Source organism: Chlamydotis macqueenii, chromosome 3 (assembly GCF_036417535.1).
Source record: "Chlamydotis macqueenii isolate bChlMac1 chromosome 3, bChlMac1.mat, whole genome shotgun sequence".
Classification (NCBI taxonomy): Eukaryota; Metazoa; Chordata; class Aves; order Otidiformes; family Otididae; genus Chlamydotis; species Chlamydotis macqueenii.
In genome coordinates this window covers 119,475,665-119,491,014 of record NC_141558.1, presented here as the reverse complement: position 1 = coordinate 119,491,014, position 15,350 = coordinate 119,475,665, and the positions used below count along the sequence as shown (strand labels likewise).

The window sequence follows — 15,350 nt, the reverse complement described above, 5'->3', positions numbered from 1 at the left end:
TCAAAATGATTTAGCATTTTAATTCAAGTCTACAATGTGATTACTATCCAGATATATTTCTTCTCTCACAACTGGGTAAGTCTTGACTATAATAGTAATTTTGGAATATTACTTTACTCTTGACTTGATGGTTAATAATGTCAGCTTTTAGGGAAATAAACACTTTGTGAATGTGTCTCCATCTACTGGAAAAATACTCAAAAGGACCTACACGTTATGCCCGTATATAATCTCATCTTTGCTAGCTAACGTGGCAACAATTTAGAAAACATGGGTGGTAGGTTTGTTGGATGTCGGTGGTGGATGAATGCGTCCCAGGTGGAGAGTAAGGTTTGAGGGGAGAGATGCAGAGGGGGGACAGAAAGGGACAGACACTCTTTCCAAAGTAAAATGTGCAAAAGGTCAGAGAAAGTGTGGCAATGCCTGTGTGAAGAACAATAAAATCCCTTTCCTAGTTAAAGGAACATTTCAAGGACTGGCAAAACAGATGGTACATAAGTTAAAACTGTACAGGAGCAACTTACCTTCTGCGGCAATATCAGCAAGACAGTTATTTCCGTGGTTGTTACTCTATCATTCAATCACAACATGCAATTACTATAGCAAACCTTCTGTCACATTGCACACATTTTCACACTTGTCAGAGGAAAAGTCATAGATTAAACAATATGGTTTAAAGTACTGTTTAGTTATGAGTTTTGTAACTGTATTTTAATGCAAGACAGAAGTGTTCTGTTGAAGCAGATCTCAAAAGAACAAGAACCAGGGGAATATGCTCAGGAAGAAAAACAAGTGTCATTGGCTATACAGATCCCGTTAACACAAATGGAAGTTTCTCCTTGTAATGCCTTTGCATCGGTCTGAAAACACAAGCAATTAGAGCCCCGTTTTGAAGTCATTGCGTGTGCAGAACTCTTGATGAAATCAATGGGAGCTTGGAGAAAATACAGTCCTTAAACAACTTTTCAGTTATTTCCTAATTCTCTTCAAAGAGTTTGAAAATAAGAAATTGTAAAACCAGTTTCTTAAAGCTTAAACCTTTATCATCCACAGGTGCAAGTTTTAAATTTCATTCATTTTCTTCACTGCTCTGGGTTTTTAGTGTGTTTTTTTTGTTTGTTTGTCATGTCCCCCCCACCCCGTGTGCTGTATTTGTTCTCCAGAATGGGTATCTATTTGGCATACGTAGCTGTTTAGATGTATATGTGCTGCTTTTGTCTCTTACGCTAAATGGTTTGCGTGAATGATGAAGTATTAGTAATGCAAGTGGTTGTTCCTTATCACGTTTCTTGAATAATAATGCATCTCTGTTTAGACCTTTTTGTGTCTGTCTTTCCTTTAAGAAAAAAAAAAAAATTTGAAGCAACAGCACAAGGATCTCAATATGCTTTATTTTAAAAATGAAGAGGGCATCTTGGGGCAACTCAACCAGAAAAGACAGGGAAATCAAAGCAGTCGCTGTATTTTTCTGTTCCATTTTGATTACTCTGTGCAGTTTTCTTCATTTGGGAAATACGTACTTAAAAAAAGAGAAATCTTTTTGCTTTTCTCCAGTTTTGCCACTTTTACTATTTTAAAAATATATATACTAGTTATTGCTATACAAAGCATTTGAAAATAGGAAGAATTTGACAGGGCTTTAAGTGTTACTTGGCTCCAATACAAAAATCTGTCTGGATCATTATATTATACAGGATAACATAGAAAATTTAAGTCATACTTCCATTTAAAATTTTTAACCTTGTATTTTTGTAGCAGCACCTACAAAAGACAAAGAATAAATGTCTGTAAGAGAATGAAATCTGGAAGAACTTAAAATATACGTATTTTCTCTGTTTGGTTTTTTTTTTTTACACTTTTCCAATGTGTGTGATGGCCTTTCTTGCGTTGACATTGAAGTTTTATTGAGACGTATCCTGACACATTTACTGATGCCACATGAAGCATTATGCAGATTCATTCAACTTGCTAGAAACACTGTTGGGGTTACTCAAAATGAGGAAATGTGTCAGAACCTGAAAACCGGGCTTGGCCTTTCTTCAAGACCCATTTTCTGAGTGCCCTGTTGAATACATTGACACTGATTTTTCCAAAACCTTTTTTCAGACAGTGTGTTGTTTTCAATTTTCTGAACCAACCCCACTATACCAGAAATGAGGCATCCAGAGTTGTTGACCTGTTTTTGGCAATATTGGTGCAGCTTAACTTTGTTTATTTGTGTCATTCAACAGCAGTTTGAAAGAGGAAAGAGAAAAAATACAGGATTTGTATTGCAGTTGAAGTTGAGGTTTTCTTGCTGCCTTCAATGGCCTGAATCAAGCCACAGATGGTGACGAGGTTCCTGTAGCTGCTGCTGTTCTTGCACAGGCCCTCCGTCAATGCTGAAAACAAGGAAAGGCCTCAGGAAAAATCATAAAGTGGATCTGAAAGCAGATGTGCCACAGCTGTAAGGGAAGTGATAATAGAAGCAGTGAATTCAGAACGGGGTGGATGGCAGCAATCTGTCATCTGGGGGAGAGGTGGAAGGACGGAAAGGAAAAACCTAGAGTGGGGTGACAGCAGAGAATGAATAGGGAGGGGAAAAATACTGCATTGAGGGGACTCACAATAGCCATAGAAACATCTGTAGAGACTGTGCCTGGGAACAGTAGAAAATAAGTTAAAAAATATAAATAACCTCCTTGGTCTTTAAAAAGAGTCTGAAGTTGTCTTTATCATGATTTATGTTACCAGCCCTCCTCTACAGAATTACAGTCGCATAATCCACCACTGCTGTTATTTATTCTGGATAAAGAAGGCAATTTTGACTGTGATATCCCTTGACATTTCCCAAGGTCTACTCCTGTCTCATACCTTTCATCATCATGTATTTCTTCAAGGCAATCAGTGGCTCTCTTACCTCTCTCAAAAATAAACATGCATTTCAGTCGCTCACCCTGGACCAGAGTGACACAGACGTTACAGGTTAGGGGAGATCAGTTGCATAACGCTGCTCCTCTTCACCTGGGAGGACCTTTGATGTGTGGACAAGGTTGGAATCCAAATAAGACATTAACCCACTGTATCTCAGTGGCTAAGGTGGCAGGAAGGAAATAAGTGTCTTATTCAACAAGGTATCCTCCCTTTTTCATTTTACAATCTATGTCAATGACAGTTGGAACTATTAGACCTGTGTTAAAATTACGTATTACTTATATAAATGGGAGCTATAAATATCACAAATAGTAAAACTAAAATTGCACGGAAGTTCAGGAGACTGTATGTCTAAAACCTACAAAATTAAGGACGTTTAGAGGAAAGCCTCAACCTCCATCTGCCCTTAATTTACCTCATTATTCTTGGCTGTCAGAGAATGATCTCAATACTACTTTAATGTCATTTAATGGCTTTTTCTTGCAAGGTTGGCTCAGATCTGAATCAGACCCTCAGTAAAAGGGGCAGCGGTGTTTCCTTGAGTATGTTGAAGGTGAAGCAGTAAGGACAGGCCAACCTAGAGTTAAGGACGGAGCAGTTATTGTCACTGCAGTCAGTAAATACTTTTGTCGCTGAATATCTCCTTGCAGATATTTCTTATATGAATGTAGTCTTGTGGGTTCTTATTCCTTTTTTTTTTCCATTTGAAAATATTATAAATGTAAAGCTAGTATTGATTTGTAGGTGTGGCGCAGTATTTATTTGGATCAGGGCCCTAGACACCAAATTTGAGCTGGTTAAGAATGTGTTGGTAACAACCTGTATGCTGGAAATCCTGAATGCTGCATTAGGTATGTCCTCTCCTACCAGCCTGCATGGGCTCAGGCCAGGCTTGCGATATCTGTCTGCTTCTCAGCACAATGTATGTCTCAGCATTTGCATCCTCGGGGGTGGAAATCACCCTGGACTACCAGGACCCTGAGCTGGGGCCAGTCAATCTGATTTTCACAGCTATGCTCCTGGAAACGAGACCAGTGCACAAGGCCGAGAATGCTGTGTATTTCTTAATTAGCCGTTTTGAGAAACAGAGTATTCACTGGCCTGGAGGTGCCTGCTCAGTGCTGGTGCGTGTGTATTTCTGTCTGAGGCAGGATTGTGCCAGACAGACCTTTTCCTGGACTGTTTTAAGCTCTCCTTTGCCATCACACCCGTGAATCTGACTACCATACAGGATGATCTCATGAAGCTGGAGAAGTCTGGCCCATCATTTTTCATTAGAAGCAATTTTGTATTGAATCAATGGAAAGAATATTCCTGTGGTTAGAACTCAAGAGAAAGAGAGTTCCTGTATATGCTTTCTGGCAAACATGTATGATTTCCTGTGCTCAGAGAGAGATTTGTTTCACCTAAATTTAGCTTAGGTATCTAGCTTCACTCTGTAGTCGGCGGTTCCCCACGAGAGCCATTCATTTGACCTGAAACAGCTGAATTACCCTCTTTATTAACTTTAGAGAGAACCTTAGACCAGAAGTCCAGCCTCAAAATGGCTTAATTGAGATGCAGCTGGGTCCTAGCTTTCCTCTTAGCACAACACACGTAAGATGAGGTCAGTGGATCCTGCAGGATCTTAGGAGTAGAAATATGCTGGTGGGGGTGAGATGCCCAAACACTGCTGTGAAGATGGCCTCTGAGGCTAGAGAATTTGAATCCCTTAATACAACAGGGTTTTTTGAAGCGAGTAGGATTAAACAGTATAATTAGTCTTCTGAAAATAGTCAATATCCTTCATTTTTAAAAAGTAAAAAGGGCTATATCTGTGTTGCTCTTATGAAAGAAGTTGCATATTCAAGCTCTTCTTCACTAAATAATTAGACACTGGTTGTTCAGGGACTCTAGAGCTAAACCTAGCAACCACTCCATCCTCTGCAGTTGCGAGAAACTGATGCAATACGGGACATGTAGGTGAATGTCCCTTTCTCTTTTTGAAAAAGGCAAAAGGATTTTTCATTTCTTGCTCTTTTGCATGAAGGAAACTTATAACTGTTCTCTACTGGGGCTAAAAGCACGTCACAGATGTGGTTCAAAATCAGTTTGTCATTCATTTCAAGCCTGGTTTGGCGTGGGTTGGTATAGAAAGGAAAAAAAATAATTTAAATCAGTTCTAAGTTCTCATTTGGAGTTTTATTCTTTCCTCCTCCTCATCTGTGCTTTTGCTTCTTTAATTGGTGTTTCAACTGCAATGGCTTCTGAACATCCTAGGCAGATGCTGTCTTATAAACCCAATTATGTTTCTGTCTATATTTTTTGCTGTGTGAGAGGTGGACTGAAAACTGGCTGAGCTGCTGGAATTAAAGGATTGTGGTCAGCGGCACAAAGTCTAGCTGGAGGCCAGTCACTAGTGGTGTACCTCAGGGGCCAATGGTGGGGCCAATACTAATAAAGATCTTCATTAGTGACTTAGTTGATGGGGCAGAAAGCACTGCAGGGAGTTTTCAGACAATACAAAGCTGGGAGGAGCAGCTGATACCCCAGATGGCCGTGCTGCCCTTCAGAGGCGGCCCAACAAGCAGGAGAATTGGGCAGAGTGGACCTCATGAAGCTCAGCAGACAAATGCGAAGTCCTGCCCCTGGCAAGGAATAGCCCCATGCACTAGTACATACTGGGAGGTGACCAGATAGAAAATAGCTCTGCAGAGGCCGTCCTGGCGGGTCCCAGTGGGCCACAAGCTGACTGTGAGCCAGCAACACATCCCTGAGGCAAAGGAGGCCACCTGCCTTCTGGGCTGTGTTAGGAAGACTGGTGCCAGCAGATCAGGGGAGGTGATCCTTCCTCTCTACTCAGCTCTGGGCTCCCCAGTACGAGAGACACACGAACATACTAGAGCAACTGCAGTGAAGGCTCACAGAGATGATTAAGGGCTTGGGCTGTATTTCACAGGAGGTGCTGGGAGACTGTTCAGCCTGGAGAAGAGATGCCTCAGCAGCAAGGTGTTATCGATGTGTATAAATGCTTGATGGGGGGCAGTAAAGATGAGCCAGGCTCTTCTCAGTGGTGCCTGCTGAATGGACAAGGGGCAATGGATACAAACTGTGAAATACAGGAAATCCCATTTAACCGTAAGAAATTACTTACTCTGAGATTGGTCAACAGATTGCCCACAGAGCTCTCCAGTCTCCATCCTTTGGAGATTTTCCAACCTGACTGGCCACAGTCCTGGGCAACTGGCTTTAGGTGGCCTTGCTTTGAGCAGGCAGATTGGGCTTGACAATCTCTAGAGGTTCCTTCTAACCTCAGCTATCCCACAATTGTTTGAAACATGAACAGTCTTTCTTTGTGGGTTTGTTTTGGTTTCGTTTTTTGGTTGGTTTGGGGTTTTTTTTGGTTTTTTTTGGTTGTTTTTTGTTTTGGTTTTTTTTTTTTTTTTTTTGAAAAACCAGTTCCATAGAACATACATTTTCATTTCTGAGGATTCCTTAAGTATATATGGTTTATGATTTTTAAAAACCTGTACTAAGCTGTTATTCTGTAGTTCCACTGTAAGATTTTCATTCTAACTGCAAATGTGGAAATAGTTTTGAAAAAAAAGATGACCCGCACTCCATAACTGAGTTCATACTTTGGGTAAATCAAATGAATTATTTTACCAACTTTCATTCCAGGTCTGTATCCAGGCAGTTGATAAAAAATCTAGTGACATTTGTCAAGCAGTGAATCTTCTTAAGTTAATTCCATACTACAATCCTCTACTGTCTTGCATAGTTCATTGTAGCAGATGGTTTCAATGTCTTCAAAAATCTATTTTAAATTCATATAAAGTTAGAATACACAGATGCTAAAAATAATTTGTAAATTTTGGTAGTGATTTCTCAATATTTTTTTCCACATTCTCATTGTTGAATGACTGTTCCTTGGTTTAAGTTTTTAATTATTTCAGTAAAAAGTAAACAAAATTGTCACTGATTGTGTGAGTTGAGACACATAATTTGACAGTGAGAACATTGACAATTTGAACTCCAACTGTAGTTTCTTTATTGGTATCCTTTGAGAACTTTCACATAGCGGCATGTAAACTTTTACTCATATGAAATGACTGGACGCTTATGTTTCTACCGGCAAATTCTCCTTGCTACTACACTTTTTTTTGGCACTTGCATGCCCAGTGTTTCTGACTGTGCTGAACCGCTGGATCTTGTAGCTCATGAACCTGCCAGTGTGTGAATGAGGAAGCTCACATGAATGCCTAAAGGTTTGTGTGTGATCTGCTGTGTTCAAAAGACTCATATTTGAGGCAATAATTACTTTTGTATTCTTTAAAGACAGATTAATAAACATGCTAATAAGGTCAGTAATGAAAACCAAGTTTAAATATTCTCATATTCAGTTCTTCCACTTATTTTTTTAACTTCATTTTCAGTATGGGGAATTGTATTAGAGTTCTCTATTAATAAGATTTATTTGAATTACAGTTACTCCTAAAATCTTGTTTGTTAAATTACCGTTCAAAATTATTACAAATATGGAATTTGTGGCAGGAGATTGACTGGGAAATAACATAAGTTTCTATTTTTTTTTTTTTTTTCAAATAGTAGTGTAAAGATTTTTAAAAGGCAATAGAATAGTATTATAGTTAGTGGTTTATAAAATGGTTTGGTGTATAAGTTTAATCGAGTAAAAGCAGCAAAATTTGACTCTGAATGTTTTATGTTACTGATATGTATGTATGTACCCTGTGAATATTTTGTGCAGCTTAAGATATACAATAGGCCCTGAAGTTCATAGATTTGTTGTGCTTGTTGGAGTTAAGTGATTCTATAGAGCATGTTATTTTGAAAAGCATCTAAGGCACCTAATTTTTTTAGGAGCTTTGGCTGATCAGCAGGCATATCAGTGATACTGATGCTGAAATAGTTGATGAACACTGAAAAACAGTGCTATAACTGGGTTCAGAATGTTCAGGCTCACAGAAATTAAGTGATGCCAGACTAATGGTCATGGAAAGGTGAAAGGAACAGTACTTTGCTGGTGCTAACTTGCACTGCTTGATGCTAGACGTAGGGATGTCTGTTTAGTGCAGTTATGTCCCTCTCACTGTCCCTGAGCTTTACAGATCATCTTCCTGTCGAACTGTGGGTGTAGATGGTGCTGTTTGCGGTTGCATACCACAAGTCAGTGTCTGCACAGCGGAGATGATTTAATATAAAGGGGGTATAGGAGTACAGGTGGGCATGGATGAGCTTTGAATCCATCTGTACGTTGAAAATAATGATTGCAATGGGTTTGGAGCATGTGCAACTGATGGTTAAATATATTTTTCTGCCACTAAAAGAACTGAAAGGTTTTTTTTTAAGTTCATCCAGGACATGCTTTCTCTGCCATTTCCTATTCCATCTCGACAACCGTAATTCATCTCAAAATATCAGCCATACCTAGGGGCAGTAAGGACTGCAAAACGCACATCACCAGCCGAACAAGGGAAATGAAATCCACGTTATGTCAAACCACACAGAGCTCTCTCCCATCTTCTCGTTTCCTGGCTGAGGTCCCGTACGTTCCCTGCCACTGTAGCACCTGAACCATGTGCTCCAAGTGATAAACATACATCACTATATTCCCTCCCACACCTCTTCACCAACTACTGGATTCAAATAATAAAATCTTGTAGTGAAAAGAAATTATTCATTATTCAAGCAATTGATAGCATTTAAATGAGTTTATTTTGTGGTTTAGCTGATACTTAGCTTTCATAGTGCTGTGCCACAGTCTTGATAACAGCACTTCAAAATGCCATGATGGATGTGCCACAGCTTTTTGGTGTTGCATGTTAAAAGTTATTCATAGCGTGCTATCTAAACGTTGGTTTTGTTGGTTTATTTTTTTTTCCTGGCAGAAACCATAGGCTTTAGGCAGTAAATACTTTTTTTTAAGGTGGACATGACAAGTCATAGACATAGTAAAGTGCCAAGGAGACCAGATTATTAATTCTGATGTTCTACAAAGTCATTACAAGTATATATTTATGTTATAGTGAACTTTTTGAAAACACACATGGGAACTTGAAAAGTCCCATATTCTACTTTAACTCTACACAGCAGAGCTTCTCCTAGCATAGGCAGCTTTACTTTGTAGCCCTTTGCTTTACCTATGCAGGGTCCATCTGGCATTCACCATTGTGAATCACAGCAGAGCAGTGTTGTCAGGGCTGCTCTTAAACAAGCAATTTTCTCTCTGCCCACTCACCTGCCACTTCAGTTCTTCAGGCGATCATCAACTGCATGAGAAACAATCTAGTAAAGGTGCTCACTACACTGCTTTTACAACAAGAATGCCTACAGCACAGAGAAACTCACCGTAATATTCTGGTATAAATGAAGGAAGCTGAAAAACAAAAACTTAGATTCAACTTTTAAAATAATAAACTGATGCACCTGCAACAGAGCACAGTTTGGCTGAGGTTTGGGTCAGATCCTCTGAGTGGCAGAAGAGGAACATTCTTCTGTTGAAGCAAACATTCAAGTTTCTGCAAATTTTACATGCAAAGTGTTGGCACTCAAGGTTTTTGAACTTTGGGTCTTGGTATGGATGTTAGTGCTTCTGCAATTTCTTAATGCTGCTAAGGTCCTGTGGCCATAATCTTTCAAAGTGGAAGGCAAGTTAATTAATTATGGTTCACAAAAGCCAGGCAAGCAGAAATAACTGCTTATCATTTTCTTGGTCACTATGGAAAACACAGTTGCACTGGTGTCGTGCTCAAAGGTAAGACCCAGCGCAACTTCCCACTTCATGGCACGTAAGAGGGAGAAGGTCAGAAAGAGAGGCTGTGAATGGGTGACTCCTAGCAATGTCAAGCAGATAAAGGCAGGCGGCTCAGGAGCTTCTACTTACAATTTTAGTAAAAACAAAGACTTTTTTAAAAGTTCATGAGTTCTTTGTGAAGATTCAGTAAGGAAAGTTGCATGCAGGAATAGCTCTCAAACAGGAGTATTAGATAGCTTGCTTTCATGAGGTAATGCAGTGAAATCAGAGAAAGCTCAATTTGTGTTTGATATTATTTTTGTCTGCTCTATTATGTGCTGGAAGAAAAGTGCTTACCTTGTATGTGGCTTGATTGTGGCAGAAATGACACTGGGATGATGGTGCAGAATGCCAAGCACTTAATTTGAAGAAAGTCTTTGCTCTGTAGAAGCAATTATTAGGACTGCAGTAGGGGGCATCCGTTCAGGTAGACATAGCAGTTGTATTCTTGTAATGTATAACAGTTAATACATTGCAGCTCAGTGTGAACTAGAACTCCTTGTTATAGACAAGCCCTTAAGTATTTAAATACTCAGGTCCCTCTTACTGAAATGTCTTACAGTCCAACTTGGCCTCCACATGGTGACTATTCTAAATTTTCCTCATGAAACTGCATTATGTTTCATCCTAATTAGCACTGCTGCTGTGGCCTTAGTAAAGAAACATTAGATTAAAAAGTACCAGAGGCTGAGCGCCCACATGCTCTCCTACAGGAATTAAATCAATTTCAGTCTTACAGTATTCACATAGCTGATTTAATTTGGCCTCTTTCTCTAGATGATGGCAGCAGTGTAGTAGTAGGAAGCTCTCGCTGTTATTACTTATGTTTTACTCTGGAGTTGTATCCATTTTGAGTGCTGTCCGGGTAGCATTTCTTATTAGCCCCAAAGTAAAGCAAACACACTATTTCAGTAGCAAATTAAAGGCTAGTCAATAAATAGCAGTTACCAGCAACAAATTAAGTTGAGAAATGTTTTATTGTGGAAATAGCAATGAATGTTTCCTACTGTGAAATTGATTTTTTTATTGAAATCAACTATATAATTAAGATACTATTATGCACAGAAAAGGTTAGAAACCTTAACATCTTTTGTCCATAAGCCAAATATTGTAGTATGTTGATATCCATGCTGTGAGTTCCCCATTACTGCTCTGCCAGTAATTTCAACCTGGCATCTAGACTAAATTGTCTCCCTAGGAGCCAAGAGGAAACACAGCTGATATGTGATCTCGGGCACGGGCCTTTCTTGAGTGAATAAAAGCACTGTCACATTTTATGAAATTACATCTGCTGCGATCATCGCTGAATGAGGGAGAGGGCAAAGCTCATCTAAGTTATGGCACAGAGCAGTATTTGGAAGGAGCTTGATGGGATTTTAGACACTCTTGTAGCTCCATTCAGATGTGTATCAGGTGCATGACAGGAACTGAAAGCAGGGTAGTGATTATGACGTGTCTACACAGTAATTTTAAAGTAGGTATTAAGAAACAGGCACAACACACAAATTGCTAGCTGAAGCTGGCTAAACAGCCTCAGAGCAGTGCATTCTGTGACTGAAGAAGAACAAATCTGACAAGCGGCTGCTGTGCAATGTTAAAAATGCAGTTGTCTAATCTTCTTTTCTCTGAGCAAAGCTGAAAAGGAAGCCCAGTCCCCTGGAGCCTGCAGGCTTCCCTTTAGGCCCTGGGCTCTGGTGGCCCCATTAAGCAGAGCTGAGGTGCTAGATCTTGACGGTGTGTGCTGAGCCTGTCCCGTAGTGCAGCAGCCAGTCTTGTAAATCCCTTCAGTCCTTTAAAATCCCATCAGGGCTTTAAGTAGATGCAAGTCGCTCGGACGCCGTATCAGCCACATGCCCTTTGCTTTGCACGGGTGCTAAATCTGCAGCGAGGCAAGGGGAGTGGGTGCATGGTGCTCCTTTCGGTGCCTGGGGGCCACAGAGCCTCCCCAGCCCGTGGTCGCCCAGGTGGGTGGCTTTGCCTCTCGCTTGGGGATCTGAAGTCATCCGTGGTGCTGGAGGATTGTTCCCCCTGACTCAGAGTTGTGGGGCCAGTGAAAAAAAAAAAAAAAAAGGATCCTGAATACTCTGTTACTTGTTCCCTGTGGCTGATAAGAGTATCTAATGCCATTTCCTGACTTGTGGAAAAAAAAAAATTGAAAACAAAATACTTGCTGTGAGCAATTATCTCTTAACATGTGAAACTTCAATGGTGGTGAATTTTTAAAATCTGTTGTTAAAGTGGACAAAATAATTCTTTATGTGTGTCTCTTAGCGCTGGAGCGTCTGTTGCCACCTCAGCCCGAGTCCTGTGACCGTGTGCTGGTTTTTTTTCTACTCCATTCCTCATTTCCTTAAGGAGCTGATTCCTTGTGATTTATTGGGTACAAACTACAAAGCTAAGTATTTTTCAGGATGTAAGTTGTAGTGGTTGTGAGAAGGAATGAGACCATAATTCTCCCTCATTTTATTTTACTTAAGTATTTTCAGAGAGGAGAGGAGGATGTATTCTTTCCATTAGACCTCTCCTTTCTTAATCACCATTCCCTAATTAATTCCCTGGTTAAATATAAAGCAAGCATTAGCTTTGAATAATGTTTTCCTGTGTGATTAAGTAAAGAAGAATTCCTTTATTTTGTATGATGACTCATCGCCAGGAGATCTGGAGGGAGCCTGAGGGTAGATATTTGAGACTTTGGTCCCAGGTGCTCTCCTACCTTTGAGCTGTGATCGCTGTCAGTCCAGAGGCAAGAGGCAAAGGTGATATCACATATCAACTGCACACAAAGAAAATTGTCTCCCTTGTGAAACCTCGTACAGCTTTGGTTTCTCCTGGTGGAAAACTGACTCCAGCTCACGGAAATGCAAATCTCTAGGCAACACGTGCAGCTAGAAGAAATATAAATTGTCATTCTTGCTAGCACAGTGTTGTCTGTAACTATCTTTTGTTGCATGGTGCATTTTCATTGGTGTCGAAGCTGACCCAAAAAAATGTTCTAGTTCCTCTCTATGCACCAGTTTGCAAGCCTTTGACTTCTACCAGTACAGCTGTATTGGGTCAAACCATAAACCACATCTGAAAACAGAGGTTAAAAATGAAAGGCTCTGAAACAAAGAAGGAGGTTATAGTAAATGAGGGCATGGCAAAGAGGCAGGGGAGGGCAGGGTTTAAGCTGCTCAAGCTTAACATTGTCTAACTCTACTCAGAGAAATGACTTCTTTTTTTTTTTTTCCTACTGTACTAGCTCATGGCATTAATTTTTAGCTCACAGCATTAATTTCTAGCTCAAAAGGCAATTTTAATAATGATTATGGGTTCAAATATTGCTCATAGCTGAAGATGAGAAAAAAAGTGCAGCTTTATTAACATGACAGCAAGGAAAACATGTGGAATATGTTTCATATAATGACATGAAAATGCCTGTGAATGGAATGCCGTAACAGTGAAGGCTACAACGTGTAATCTCTGGGTGTTGAAAAACAGGCATTTAAAAATACCATTGGTTTCAATAAGAAGTTCAGCAAATAGAAATCCCACTGATTTTTTTTTTTCATTTGTTTTACAGGCATTTCCCTGTATTTCAACAGGAATTTATGGTAAGTGAGACCTTAGATGTCACTTATTGCTTACTCATTTTTTTTTCTATTATTACTATTTTAAGCAGTGATATTTCCTATCAGATGTCTCATCAGTCACTTTTGCTTGCAAATCTATTTATACTGTGTTAAATAATAGAGTACCAAAGCCTTTGACTGTGACTGGATACCTAGTGTAAGTAAGTGGGATACTGTTGTGCAGCTCTTAGGACAACTCCGAGCCTGTGGGCCAAGGCCCGCAACTGTGATTACACTTCTGCAGCTCCAGTAACTCTTAAACACACTACTGTGGCTTCAACAGGGGAGAAATAAGGGTTTGGCAAAATTTTCCATCCAGAAGGCAAGCAAGCAAGACTCTTCAATGCCTAAGACTGGGGAGAAAGAATGTTTTTGTTAAGTAAACTTGCTAGAGTAAGAGGAAATTTTCTTACCTCCTTTGAGTTGTGCTTCCACATTTTTAGTTTATTAATTTACATGCAAATTAGTACCACCTGAAGAACTGGAGGGAAAGGGTTATTACAGAAGTTCGTCAGTTGCTTTGTTATAATCTTGAGGCAATCCATCACGAATAGTCAGCTGCTTTTTGGTTGGCATTGTGGAAGAAGTGGGCGTGATATTTGAAGGAAGAAAAAGATAAGCTGTTCAATATTTAAAAAAAATATGCAGAAATATCTGAGAGGACATGCAAATGTAAAAAAAATAATTTAAAAATAATGTGGACTGATTTTTCTTTCATTTAGGTTCAGTAAATGCATACAAATGGCAGTAGGTTGGATTACTTGTACAACTCAAGGATTTTAGGGAAACAACCTAATCAGCAATAAATAAATAAAAAAAAAACCACAGTCATGACATACCACCATAGTATGACATAACTGCTGCTGCATGAAAATAACATATAGTAACTTTTAGATAAGTGTCCTGGTTCTGGCGAGGATACAGTTAATATTCACCTGAGCTGGGTGGAGAACTGAAGCTGGTAGCCCCTATGGCTGGGGCACCCAGCTGGGATAATTAACTAATTAGCTAACAGCTGGGGTTAATTTACCCAAATTAGCCAAAGGGCTGTTCCATCCCATCTGACATCATGCTCAGCATATAAGTGAGGAGGGTGTTGAGGTGGAGCCTCCTGCTACTTGGTTGAAACTAGGTGTGGAGATTTGTTGTAAGCCATTATACTGCATTTGTGTTCCATCACTGTTTTGTTTTCTTCTGTTATTGCTGTTAAATTTACTTTTTGTTCCATCTCAACCCACATGTTTTTGCTAGGTTTTTTTTGTTTACCAATTATCCCTTCTGTCCCACTGAAGGGTGGGGAGTGAGAGAGGGACTGCGTAGTCTGGTCCCACTGAGTTTTGAATAATCAGAAACTGCAGAGGCAGGGGAAAATAAGTGACAGGAATATTCAGAGTTGTTTCTTCTTTTTTCAAGGACCTCTTGTTTCAAATTGATTGTTTGATGATTGTGAATCTGAATTAGGCTTCAGAAGGTAGAATTTAAATTACTTTGGGTGCTGTATCCTTTTCTACTTGAACTGCACTTTAATTATTGCAGAATAGCATGCAGATGCCATTTCCACAAACACTACAAGTCACTGAATGTTGAGTCAGGTTTCAGATAAAGCTCTGCCTTGTTCCTCAGTTCAGGTCCATCCCTTGAACTTTCAGGAGGGCTCTACATTTTATTTCTGGACTCTTTGGCTTAAATCTTGATCTTTAAATCTTAACATGAACACATTTTTATTACTAGTTTACAAAAACAGGTAAGACATGGTGTAAATAGACACGGCAATTACTAGTTAAGTGGAATGTACAAATAATAGTAGTTCATTTTATTTTGGAATTAGCCTGCTTAATAGGAAAGGTCTCACCAGGTGAGGTCAGTAAAGAAAGTTAGAAAGGATCTCTGGTAGGAATTTTGAGTTTTCTTTTCCTGAGGTAACATGCTTTTCTTGAAGTTAGCATTGATTTTAACTGGAAAGCTGTGGCATTACTGAAACCTTATATAGTCTGACAGATGTTGTTTCAGTAATTGTTTGCTCTTTTCACCTT

The 15,350-nt window shown here is 39.5% G+C and overlaps 1 protein-coding gene across 9 annotated transcripts in view; it reads left to right on the top strand.

The window, feature by feature from the left end:
• MACROD2 (mono-ADP ribosylhydrolase 2) overlaps positions 1-15,350 on the top strand; it is a 924,269-nt gene that overhangs the window by 605,894 nt on the left and 303,025 nt on the right. For all 9 annotated transcript variants that reach the window (XM_086743837.1, XM_086743836.1, XM_086743834.1 and 6 more), the window contains one exon: positions 13,269-13,299. In XM_086743837.1, coding sequence (XP_086599963.1) covers positions 13,269-13,299 — 31 coding nt within the window. The remainder of the gene's footprint in view (positions 1-13,268; positions 13,300-15,350) is intronic.